The sequence below is a fragment of the Cephus cinctus genome, unplaced genomic scaffold (genome assembly GCF_000341935.2).
Source record: "Cephus cinctus unplaced genomic scaffold, Ccin1 Ccin1_scaffold0104, whole genome shotgun sequence".
Taxonomy (NCBI): domain Eukaryota; kingdom Metazoa; phylum Arthropoda; class Insecta; order Hymenoptera; family Cephidae; genus Cephus; species Cephus cinctus.
Window position 1 is genome coordinate 7,007 of NW_014332841.1, and position 9,785 is coordinate 16,791.

Below are 9,785 nucleotides of genomic sequence, written 5' to 3' on the forward strand. Positions count from 1 at the left end.
AGTTTCATTTTTATCCACGTTGTAGCTGAGATTTTAACGATTAAAGCGCGCTTTCAAACATCCAAATACGAGTACGCTAAGGGGTTAAATTATCCGTTTGAAAAAACGCCTCAATTTTGCGAGTTCCGCTCGAGGCGCTCGCGCGCGCCAAGTAATTGTCCCCCAAGCGCCTCGAGCGAAACTCGCAAAATTTAGGCGTTTTTTCAAACGGATAATTTAACCCTTTAGCAAACTCATTTTTGGATGTTTAAAATCGCGTTTTAATCGTTGAAATCGACGTTGAAGCTACGACGTGGATAAATATGAAACTTCTATTTCATCGCATTCCTAATGAAAAATGGCGGGGAAGCTTCGGATGCGCTTGCGAAATCTCGAGATCTCCATCACGGGATCATCTCCGAGAACAATAATTTTGTAAGAATCTGCAGTATCATTAAAGATGATATTATGCAGAAACTGGATCAGATTGGCCGGCGCGTTGGGAAGTTATGGCCATTTAAGTGTTTTCACTTCAAGGGAGTGTAACTCCCCCTAGAGTGATCCTACAGGGGTTCAATGGGGGGGTTTTTTCAATGCCGAAGGATGCTCTCTCTCGTGCCCTAATTAGAAATATAAATTTCTTTTCGGAACTACTAGATCTCGAATTTTTCAAAAAGTTCCAAAATGCACTTTTTCACTCCAACCCCTGCCATTCGGCCATTTTGTATTCGATCGGGAAGGAAATTTCCTAAAAAATATGTCTTTGGTTTTTCGAAATCTGTCATACTTTCATAGATATGTAAAAAAATTAAAGTGTTGCACTTCAATTGGACGTTACTGTATATGTGACATTTTTTTGTACCCCAGATCATTGGTGCAAATATTTTTTGCATTTTCAATTTGTCACATAATTGGGGTTTAATACTCAGACCTTGTAATGCCAATTTAGTCTATTGGTGCAACCTGAACTCTACGATATGTAATAAATGAAAAAAAAAATTGTACTGATGAACTGTACTACAAAAAATACATCGTTCATGGAAATATGGAATGTTTTATTTTGTTGTGCTTTTCAAATAATTTTTTATCTAGTGGTGTGATTTCATATGTGCAATTTCAACTTAACATTAATTTCTTCGATTTTCAAACGAATAATAATGTTAAAAATAATAAAATATTATTTAAGACAAAATTAATCATCTGTATTATTAACTACGCATGATATATTAGATATTATTATTCATTAATACTAAAATAAAAAATGTATATATATTTCTAGCTTAGTCATGTAAGTATCTTATATTCATTCATGATGGATAACGAAGAAACTTCCGAGAAACCGAAAAAACGAAAGATTTGCTAAGTCAAAATCCAACATCAGGAAAAAGATCAAGTGGTTAGTATCCATATTTATCAATTACGAAAACGCAATATGTACATTACACATTCATGCTATTCATGTTGCATAATATGTTCCTAATTCATAATAATTCCTAAATTTTCGATTATCTTTCACAATTCTATTAACTTTTCTATACACTGTACCAGTACTGTAGCTTTCTACCAATCACGCGATGTTGTAAGCTAATATTATTGAAAATGCAGTTTATTTCACTATGACAATGGCGTTCAATATGCTGATGTTAAAACTTTGACATTTTAAAAATAATTTTTTTAGAATGTCCGCTGTCTCAGGAACCAGTACCCTATGCTGAAGATGTTGTGGAACCAATATCTCACAGACACTCACAGTATTCAGATTCTGAAAATCTAGACAGTAACGAAGAAGATCAATGTTCAGAGAAGCGTTCATCAACAGGAACTGATACTAGACGTAGTCATCACACGGAAGATAACTATTCGGACAGTGATTCTTCTGAACTTTTTGACGATTGGGTTGATGAGGATCAATACGCCGATTTAAATCATACTATTACGTTTGAAACAGCTGGTGTCTCTGTATCAGATGTGCTAACGGTGATAAATGGTTTTAGTCTTCGACATAGTTTATCACATTCTGCAAAGTTAGATCTACTCAATCTCATTAAAACGTTGTCTGGACCGCGATTCGAAGATTGGGACATTAGTAGCTACAAAATATCACAAGGGCTTACTCCCCCAGATGAGTCGATTGTGACAATGGTTTTTTATTGTACCGAATGTCGTAAGGCTTTAGGGAAGCCTGTACTAAGATCAGCCTTTCGGAATGAAACTCGATGTTGTGACGATTGCAAAGCACAACATAATTTGTCACCAGAATCACCAAATTATTATCTTTGTATCGACATCGCGTATCAAATAAAAATGCTGTTGCAAGATCAGGATAGTCTATCTAGACTTTTGGAAAATATCAATACTATCGAAAATCGTAACACTACCGAAGATTTGTCGATATGGGACATTCACGATGGAGAACTATACTGGAATATTTCCAAAGAATACGGGCGGCGAAGGAAGTTACTAACTTTAAGTGTCAGTACAGATGGTGGAGTTTTATTTCACAATTCAAAACTTGGCTTCTGGCCCCTGCAAATAACAATAAATGAATTGCCTGTTGATTTGAGATTTAAAAATGTCATGATAGCTGCCCTATGGACTACGGAAACGGAACCGAAATCCGACTTTATGAATCTCTACATGTCAAAATTTCTCAAGAATTTAATGCGCGCTAGAGTTACTGTCTACAGCAATATAGATCAATTGCTGATTGAGTTTAAGTTTTTGGTACTCTTGGTTTCCACTGACTCTGTAGCTCGACCTATAGTGCAGAATCGAATGCAGTTCAATGCATTTCAAGGATGCAGCTGGTGTTACATACATGGACGTCATATTGGTGGGTCTATGAGATATCCAATGATGGAAATAGACCGTGAATTAAGATCACATGAGAGTCATCACGTAGATGTAAAAGATGCAAAACAAACGAAAAAACCTATTAGATGAGTTAAGGGTGAATCCATCTTTATGGACATGCCATTCTTTGATTGTGTTTGGAAATATGGCTACGATTACTTGCATGGGATACTTCTGGGAGTTACGCGGCAGATGTGGAATATTTGGACTACACCAGGTTAAAAATTCTATTTAAGTCCGGCGAAGCGTCAGATTATCAATAACAGATTATCGTTGATACAGCCTCCCCATGAAATTCATCGGCTCCCGAAGCCCTTAACAAAGAAATTGAAATTGAAAACCACAGAATAGCGGTCGTGGTTGTTATTTTATAGCTACGCTTGCTTGCATGGCGAACTCGACAATGTTGCATTGAATTCTTTTTTATTGCTAGTCCGAAGTGTTTTTGTTCTTTTGAAACAAGAATTTAGCGAAGAAGAGCTTAGATAATGCGATTTAGATTTAATACAGTTTGCCGGAGAAACTGAGGTTCATTATGGACCGACAGCAATAACATTCAATATGCATAGCTTACTGCATTTAGTGGAATCTGTTCGAAAGTCTGGGCCGCTACGGGCAACGTCAACATTCCCGTATGAGAGTAATATGTTCAACTTGAAACAATGTGTTCATGGGCCCAAAGGAGTACGGAAGCAAATTGTAGACAGACATTTAGAAGTGATGGCATACAAGAATAAAGTGGTTAGAATTCCATTCGATTCAGAATATGCCTATCAATATTGCAAAGATTTGTTCAGTCACAAACGATTGTCACGATGTACGGTTACTCCCAACGGCGCAGTGTTAGCGGGTCGTCAAGGAACTCTTACGGTTACGGCGGATGAGTGCGAAAAACCCCCTTACTCAGTGGTTCAGTATTTAATCGATGCATATTTAAAGGCACGGTGTTCCACAGTATATTGTATAAGCGTCCGAAAAAAACCAATGATACGGTCGTTAAATTGAAAACGAACGTTGTTGTTGAAATATTATGGTTCATCGAATTGGATGGTCAATGCTATATCACAGTTGCGGAAATGGAAACCGTCCCGATTGGCGAATGTATTCGTGTTTCGCATTTGGAGCGTATTTCATTAAATAATAAGATGGTAGTACCTATAGAATCTATTAAGCAAAAAATGATTTATATCAAGTATGATAATAATGAATACGTAGCCTCGATGCCGAATACAATTGAAATTCAATAATTCTATAATAAAGTGATCTGTTCTTTTTTTAAAATAATAGAATAAAAAATATATGTTACAATATCGTCATACTAATATCTATATTAATACTACTATCCACAAGAATGATTAAATTAAGATGTAAACAATTGTTGGTTTACATTGAATTTTCGTTTTTATTACGTTGTACAATTCCTTGACAGAAAACAAATAATAGTACGTAACAATATTTTAATACTGCGTGCATCCATTTTTCGCAAAAATATAACATATATTAATTGCATATTATATAGAATGACTTTATGCATGACACGACAAATTAATCGCTAGTTAACTGTATTAAGAATGCATTGCACATAAATTCTCAACCAAAAGATTGATTTCATTGAGTATCTTGCGATTAAGGAAAAATTTGAGAAAAATCAGCGTCTTGGAGATATTAAGAATACTTTTTTTTATCGGAAAAATTAGAGACTTCATTTCATATGAAAGTTTTCTATCGAATATGTTAAATAATTTTTTAAATTCATTTATTAGTAACTTTTTGGCATTATTATTAAAAATAAACGTTCTTCCTATCTTCCAAGACGTCGATTTTTTTCAGCTTTTATTCTCGTGTCAAAGCACTCAAATTCGAATCGAATCAGATTTTTGGTGGGAAATGTACGTGCAATGCATCCTTAAGGTAGATTGACGATGAACAGCTTTTGCAGAAAGTATATATTCTTATTTTTTATATCGAAAGATTATTGTCGGGAAGACCATTTGTTATTAAGCCACATAAGAAGGTTATCGTTTATTTCATATTCTTCTCTAATAAGTTGGCGACGAGAGAAAACTATTCGATTCCTATTACGCATTCTCATATTAATACATATAAAAATATGATTCATATAGCATCATATACGTAATAGAACGTGAATTTCATATTACCATAGATAGACGAATATAGGTATAGATTAAATTTCTATCGTATTATTACAATAAAGCAACAACCCGATAGGTTCAGATTACATTAAATAGAAACTCTATCATCACTTCAACTTGATGCAGATAGGACTGATAGAAAACGATTGAAATCAGCAATTAGTTTTATCGTTTCTTATCGAATTCTATCGTATTTTTTAAGCAGGGACGAGACACTCTTAATATGTACGGTGTGCACTAATGACACGACGAACCAGTAAGGAATACACTACTTCGTATGAATTTTTCATAAAAATAATCCAATATTGATATATTATATGTATACTGACAAGGTATTTTTATCTCGAAATTTCAGTTTATTGAATTTGATGATAGTGTACAACAACTATAGAGAGCAGCACAGGTAGTTCAGGTATATTTAAGAAGGGACTTTAGAAATCATTTAAGATCCATGTTTCTGGCAGTGACGTATCTGTCTGGAACAATCGAAAAATATGTTAATTAGTTAAACAGCAGTAATCTGCTTTTGAAAATAAATTTTTGATATATTTTTTTACTTGAAATTAATATATCAAAACTTTTCAAGCTGCAAACTTTTTAACAATGTTTCAGAATTTCTTCCAAAAATGTAATTATCTCAAACATTACAATCAGATGCACGGTGAGAAAATCACGTACAAGTGTCCACATTGTCCAACGCAATTTACCAACAAATTAAGTTTCGATAAACATGTAGAAAGCCATATTAAACCGGCGCAGTATTCCTGTGCATCGTGTCATAAATCATTTCACAAGGTATAATATTAACTGGTATTGATAAATAATTCCAATTTTTATGTTTCTGTATTGGGCATATTTTAACAACAGGTGTACCAATTAAAGCGTCACACGCAGACAAGTCATAGCGGGATGATATACCGCTGTCCCTTCTGTCGAATGACAGCACGACATAGACATAGCATGCGAAGACACTTTGAACGTCAGCATAATAACCTTCGAGAAAAATGGGATCAATCTGGGTTTGTAAATCAACTCATTGAAAAAGCTCCAACGTTATCGACTGAAGAGATTCATATATCAAAACAGCAAAACGATGTAATACAAGTGACATACGAAGATATTAATTCTAAAGAATTCACAGGGAAACATGAAAACAAAAGAGGTTTGTATGTAATTATTTGTAAAAGAATACACTTATTTATTTTAAATACAACAGTTCTGTATTTATTGCAGATGAAGATATGTTGACATCTGTGCCAGGAGTAGAGCAGAACGAATTTACTCAACGAATGGAAAACAAAACGACACAACTAAATTCTGAACAAATCGCTTGTACTCTGTTACATGGTGAGTTGCACATATACATACCCCCACAAAAACACTGGTGTAAAAATCTTTCCAATGGGAGGATTGTTTTAAATTCTTCACCATCAAAAAATACGTACACTGAACCACATTAATGGTGACAACGGTACCCGCCGTGCGGTGAGGTAAGAAAGGAGATTGGGCGGTGCCTGCTCGCGTATCTTGGCCTGTGCGTGCGACGCAGAAAGCGCTACGATGCGACCGAGACGCCAGAGCGTCGCTCGGTGCGTCCTTGTTGCACAGCACTAGTGTAACCGAGACGACAACAAGGCCCCTCATGCGCAATAGGGAGCTTGGTGGGGGACCGCTCGTGTTCGGTGGCACGCTTTCCCCCTCCCTCTCAGACTAACGCTCTATGGACGAAAACAGCTACTACCCCGATAAGAAACGAGAAGGAGCTATGGGACTTTCGATAGTGGGAATGAGGTAGACTTTTCGATTATCCATCCTCGTCAAATAGCGTTAGTAAGACTAAGAGAGATATATGCGATGTGGTGGCTAGGAACAAGTGTCCCAGCGTTTAACGCATTGTTAATAAGGGCGACTCAGGGACCTATTGCCGTCTCGCTTATACTCGTGCTCTGCGAAAAGGACGCACCGTAGGACGCTTCAATGCTTTAGACGCTGGGACATTTGTGCCTAGCCACCACGTCGCATATATCTCTCTTTGTCTTACTAACGCTGTTTGACGAGGATGGATAATCGAAAAGTCTACCTCATTTCCACTACCGAAAGTCCCATAGCTCCTTCTCGTTTCTTATCGGGGTAGTAGCTGTTTTCGTCCATAGAGCGTTAGTCTGAGAGGGAGGGGGAAAGCGTGCCACCGAACACGAGCGGTCCCCCACCAAGCTCCTTATTGCGCATGAAGGGCCTTGTTGGCGTCTCGCTTACAGTCGTGCTGTGCAACAAGGACGCACCGAGCGACGCTCTGGTGTCTCGCTCGCACCGCAGCGCTTTCTGCGTCGTACGCACAGGCCAAGATACGCGAGCAGGCGCCGCCCAATCTCCTTTCTTACCTCACCGCACGGCGTCTACCGTTGTCACCATTCTTGTGGTTCAGTGTACACCGCTCAGCTCCACGTGCCAGTTACTATGCCACGTCGGCTATTGCACATGTTGCTCTCACTCTACACTGCTCTACACTCTGCAGGTTCGAGCATGTCCTAGCGGTCGAGGGAGGAAGTTTGTTTTCCTTAATATTCATAACCAATCATGGCGCAACCGTAATAGCGGACTATTGGAAGTGAATGTGATTACGATAGTGACGATTATTTCAAGATAAAAATATGGCGTTGGATTGAGAAATGTTCATTTGATCTGATGGAACATTTACGGATTGCATGGAATATTTTTTGAATCGAATGAGATGCTTGCTTTATACGGTCTTCTTAATTTAACGGACATCAATTTAATGACGTTCAAGATGTGTCTTATTGTTTGAAATATGTAGAACTCAGAACGATATGAGACATTTGGATCAATGCTCGAATATCGCTCAGTTAACCGATAAGCACTTATTTCGATTAAAAGAATTAGTTGTGTCGATTGGATTTAAGTTAAACAAAGGATTTTTTGGTTTGGTAACTTTATTTTCTCAGTGTAATGATTAGGCCCAAACTTAAGGAAAAATTCGAGAAAAAATTTAAAAGATATGTCAGGTTCACCTTTAAAATTTGATTGTCTGTTTTTTTATTCAGTTTAAATTGTTCACGAGACATTTGAAAGATTGTTACTTTTACAGAATGTGTAACCAGATCTTCTTAGAGAACAAATATTTATCAAGTTCTTTGCTCTGTTTAGGATATTCTGGGTATTAAATTTACGATCGCTGCCTTAGATCTCTATTATTACCCCTTAAGTGATCGCCTACTTATAATTCTTGAATGTTTTCCAGCTCTTAATTCAAAGTATGCGTTGTTAATATTTTTCTCTGTTTCAGGACAAGAGATATTACTACAAGTGGCAGGAATTGAACAAACTACTACATCGGATACTGCTGATTTATCATTAACAGAAGTGCCGCAACTCAGTATAAGTGAATCGGATAGCCGTCTAACAGAATCTGTATTGGGAAATGCATATATTTTCGGCGAGGACGGTGGTGATATAATGTTTTACGTATTAGATAGTGGGCCAGTAACAAATGAATATTAGCAAGAGGGCTCATTTTTTCACTATTACTGGGGTATAAAATATAGCGAAATCGTATTATTACGCTTAATATTAAAAAAACTTACTACTGTCATTGGCATACAATGCATGAAAATATCACAATAATCACGTATACGTTTGATTCGCGATATTAGATCCGTAGCTGATATATTTACGAGAATAATGGCTAATTATATTTAACGAAAAATTCCTACGTCGCGTTATTCAACGATCACAAAAAAAGAAATATACCACTGTTCATAATCCAAAAGAAAACTGTGATATCGATTACACAACCAAGGCCTTGAAATAATACGATTGCCTAGAAAGCCTGATGCATTTTAGAGTAAACGTGAATGCACTTATTAACTTCTATGTATACCATTTCAATGGATAATGAATTTAATGAATTCAGTTACAGAGGCAGAATCGTCAACGTTCACAATTTTCATTGCCTTTAAATCATCTATTTATGCAAGGTTAATGTTGTGCAATTTAATTTTAGGAATCATTTTTCTAAGAATCTTCGATTTTCTACACTCCACAATAATGAATGTTACCAAGCGAAATGCATAAGACTGATTCAACTGTGATATACATGTCAAACATATGCAGCAGAGAGGCGAACATCTCCCAGAGTATATGTTATGTGTAATCTCTATTCTAATGAAAATAATACGATGCTATTAAGATCAAAAAAGTGGTGTCTCGATCTCCTATACTGAAAGATATAAATAAAATTGGTGACACTGATCGGTGTGATAATATTTGGATATTTATAGTGTATCATTTTTTTTACAGAATTATTCACAAAAGTCACGTTTGCATAGGTATTTTAATCTGTCACTAAGTGTACAGTGTTATCAAGTATCTAATGCTTGCCTGCATTGCGCTGCTTATCCTTTTGTTTCAATTCCAGCACCGTAGGTATATATACGTGCTTGTAACTTATTAGAAGGTACTTCAGGTGTCGTCCTCCAAATTCTTTTGTTTTGAAATATGTTATTTTCCATCAAAGTCTAAGAGACACGTGTTTTTTTTTTATCGGCGGAAATACAGTTTTAGGGGGTGAAATCAACACGTGTGTGAACCTAGCATCTCAACTATTAGCATCTCACAAATAAACTTTATATTTACTTGCATCCATCATAGTTCCACAGTTCTTGATAAGTTTTAACAATAGTTCAATTGATTTATCCCCTAAATCCACGTTTTTAAGAAATGAGATGCTAACTTCTCGTACCGCCTGTCAGCATCTCATCGAATTTCACATATATGAGCACA

General features: G+C 36.3%; 3 protein-coding genes across 6 annotated transcripts in view; 2 read left to right on the plus strand and 1 right to left on the minus strand.

The window, feature by feature from the left end:
• LOC107274780 overlaps window positions 1–6,563 on the minus strand; it is a 13,081-nt gene extending 6,518 nt beyond the window's left edge. For 2 of the 4 annotated variants that reach the window (XR_003061914.1, XM_025092075.1), the window contains exon 1: window positions 6,354–6,563. The gene's annotated coding sequence lies outside the window, so the exon portion shown is untranslated. Of the gene's footprint in view, window positions 1–3,734; window positions 5,462–6,353 lie in introns of those variants that run through there. The other 2 variants (XR_003061913.1, XR_003061912.1) reach the window with 2 other exon arrangements.
• On the plus strand, window positions 814–3,043 carry LOC107274782. The gene is made up of 2 exons (XM_015754293.2): window positions 814–1,375; window positions 1,658–3,043. Exon 2 carries the CDS (start codon window positions 2,119–2,121, stop codon window positions 2,920–2,922), a length of 804 nt encoding a protein of 267 aa, XP_015609779.1. The 5' UTR covers window positions 814–1,375; window positions 1,658–2,118; the 3' UTR covers window positions 2,923–3,043.
• LOC107274781 (zinc finger protein 33A) lies at window positions 5,598–9,276 on the plus strand (the record flags this gene model as incomplete). The annotated part of the gene is given in 4 exon segments (XM_015754292.1): window positions 5,598–5,780; window positions 5,853–6,147; window positions 6,219–6,332; window positions 8,290–9,276. Coding segments are annotated over 4 exon segments (807 nt in total), but the record flags the coding sequence as incomplete, so codon positions are not given.
• Window positions 9,277–9,785: the final 509 nt, after the last annotated feature.

Excerpts from the sequence above, each read along its gene's own strand:
- LOC107274782 (XM_015754293.2), top strand. The coding sequence starts at position 2,119 with ATGGTTTTTTATTGTACCGAATGTCGTAAGGCTTTAGGGAAGCCTGTA.